Source organism: Babylonia areolata, chromosome 2, assembly GCF_041734735.1.
Source record: "Babylonia areolata isolate BAREFJ2019XMU chromosome 2, ASM4173473v1, whole genome shotgun sequence".
Classification (NCBI taxonomy): domain Eukaryota; kingdom Metazoa; phylum Mollusca; class Gastropoda; order Neogastropoda; family Buccinidae; genus Babylonia; species Babylonia areolata.
In genome coordinates, this window is record NC_134877.1 from 20,693,911 (window position 1) to 20,696,139 (window position 2,229).

General features: G+C 48.1%; 1 protein-coding gene across 1 annotated transcript in view; it reads right to left on the reverse strand.

Annotated features, from left to right (window-relative positions):
• Positions 1–291: 291 nt before the first annotated feature.
• Positions 292–2,229, reverse strand: part of LOC143279345 (uncharacterized) — a 3,405-nt gene continuing 1,467 nt past the window's right edge. Inside the window, exon 2 of the mRNA XM_076583365.1 lies at positions 292–1,586. Coding sequence (XP_076439480.1) covers positions 1,146–1,586 — 441 coding nt within the window. The 3' untranslated portion in view covers positions 292–1,145. The remainder of the gene's footprint in view (positions 1,587–2,229) is intronic.

The following is a 2,229-nucleotide window of genomic DNA, read 5'->3' on the forward strand; positions in this document are numbered from 1 at the left end:
ACGAGCAAACCGCGATATCATAATTATGACAGGCATTTTTTTTTATACCTTCGCTACTACTGCTCTGGCCAGATACTGAAAGCAGTATTTTCTGTCAGACTTCTCACAAACAGTCACCAGCTTGAATAAATGGGCAGTAATAATCATGTATTTCAGAACTTTCAACCACTGACGACATTAATTTTGAGAATAGATAGGGTTAGAATGAAAGTGCGAGCATGTGTTTGGCAATGAGACAGAGAGAGAGAGACACACAGAGAGAGACAGAGAGAGACACACACACAGAGACAGAGAGAAAGAGAGACAGAAACACAGAGACACAGAGAGACAGAGAGAGAGACAGAGAGAGAGAAACAGAAAGAGACACAGAGAGACAGACACAGAGAGAGAGAGAGACAAAGAGACACAGAGAGAGAGAGAGAGAGGGACAGAGACACACAGAGAGACACACAGAGACACACACACAGAGAGAGAAACAAACGAACAAACCAACTATTTTTAAAATTCTGTTTTTGATCTGTGGAGAAAAGGGCACACAAAAATTTCTCGGATATTGAACTACATAATCGCCGAGAGGAGCTTCGATGGTTTTATAAAAAGAAAAAAAAAGGTGGGTGTGGGTGTGCGTGTGGGTGGGTGTGGGGGTGGAGGCTTCCCGTGGGAGGAAATATTTGATTAACTCCCTCTCTACCACATGCCAGATGGGGGACACGCACGCTCCAGTGGCTGGTAGTCTGGTCAGAGAGAGTCTGGCGGAGACTGTGTGGTGGTGAGGGAGGAACAGCCACAGTTTGACAGCAGCCAGTCACAGAAATGAACACCTCGCTCGTTGTCACTCTGTGTGTGTGTGTGTGTGTGTGTGTGTGTGTGTGTGTGTGTGTGTGTGTGTGTGTGTGTGTGTGTGTGTGTGTGTGTGTGTGTGTGTGTGTGTGTGTGTTGTCAACAACTGACATGAACTGCCACATGGCAGCTGTGTCATGATAACTTCCACCTAAGTCGTTCCTTCGGTTGCACACATAAAACAACAACAGTATGTAAAGCGTTTAACTTTTCAGCGACAACCACCACCACCACAGATATTCTCTCCCCCGAAACGAAAACAGATCAGCCAGATCTCAGTCTCAATCTCAATCTCAATCTCAGTCTCAATCAAACCCAAGAGCAATCACAGTCTCAAACGAAACAGCTGCCTCCCTCGGATCCAAATCGGCACCATCAGCATCAGCGTCTTTTTCCTCGGGTTCTTTTTGGGCAGAAGGAACGGCACCACCACCCCCACCACCACCACCACCACCCACAGCGGGCGACAGAAGGCTGGAAGACACCTGGGAGTTCCTGACGGCCAGACGAACCACCTCCTGCTTGCAGGTCTCCAGAAGGTCATGCTTCACCTTCTTCCGGATCCGCTCAGGGTCCGTCTTCTTCAGCTGTCGGCGGATTTCCGGTTGCATGGACTTCTGGGAGAAGCCTGAATGGTAGAACATGGTCTCCAACTTCCGCCTCCGGTCTGACATGCGCGGTGGCGGCGTTTTGAGCGTGCGGAAGTTGTTGACGTTGAACTGGTCACGAAGAACGACTTGGAAAGCCTGGAGAGAAAGATGACATGGGTGTTCAGAAGTGATGGTGAATAAAAACTGCTTGAGATGACTGTCTTGAGCTTTATTTTTTTATTTTTTTTTTACCCATTCCTCTGGTTTCCCTGGCTCCTCTTTAACCCTTTCCTTCCTATTGTTTATTGCTCAGCCAACCGCACACGGTCAGAGATAAAAGGCGAAAACAATCCTGTGTTGGAAAAAGGAAAATAAACGGTGGCAGCAAGAAGACTCTCTCTCTCTGTCTCTCTCTCTCTGTCTGTCTGTCTGTCTCTGTCTCTCTCTGTTTCTCTGTCTGTCTGTTTCTCTCTCTCTCTCTTTATCTCTGTCCGTTTCTCTGTCTGTCTGTCCCTGTCTGTCTGTCTGTCTGTCTGTCTCTCTCTCTCTCTGCCTGTCTGTCTGTCTTTTTTTTCTCTCTCTCTCTCCCTCTGTCTGTCTGTCTGTCTCTCTCTGTGTCCCCTCTCTCTCTCTCTCTCTTTGTGCCTCTCTGTCTGTCTGTCTCTCTCTCTGTCTGTCTGTCTGTCTGTCTCTCTCTGACTGTCTGTCTGTCTGGTTTTTTCTCTCTCTCTGTCCCTCTGTCTGTCTGTCTCTCTCTCTCTGTCTGTCCCCCCCCTCTGTCCCCCCTCTCTCTCAGTGT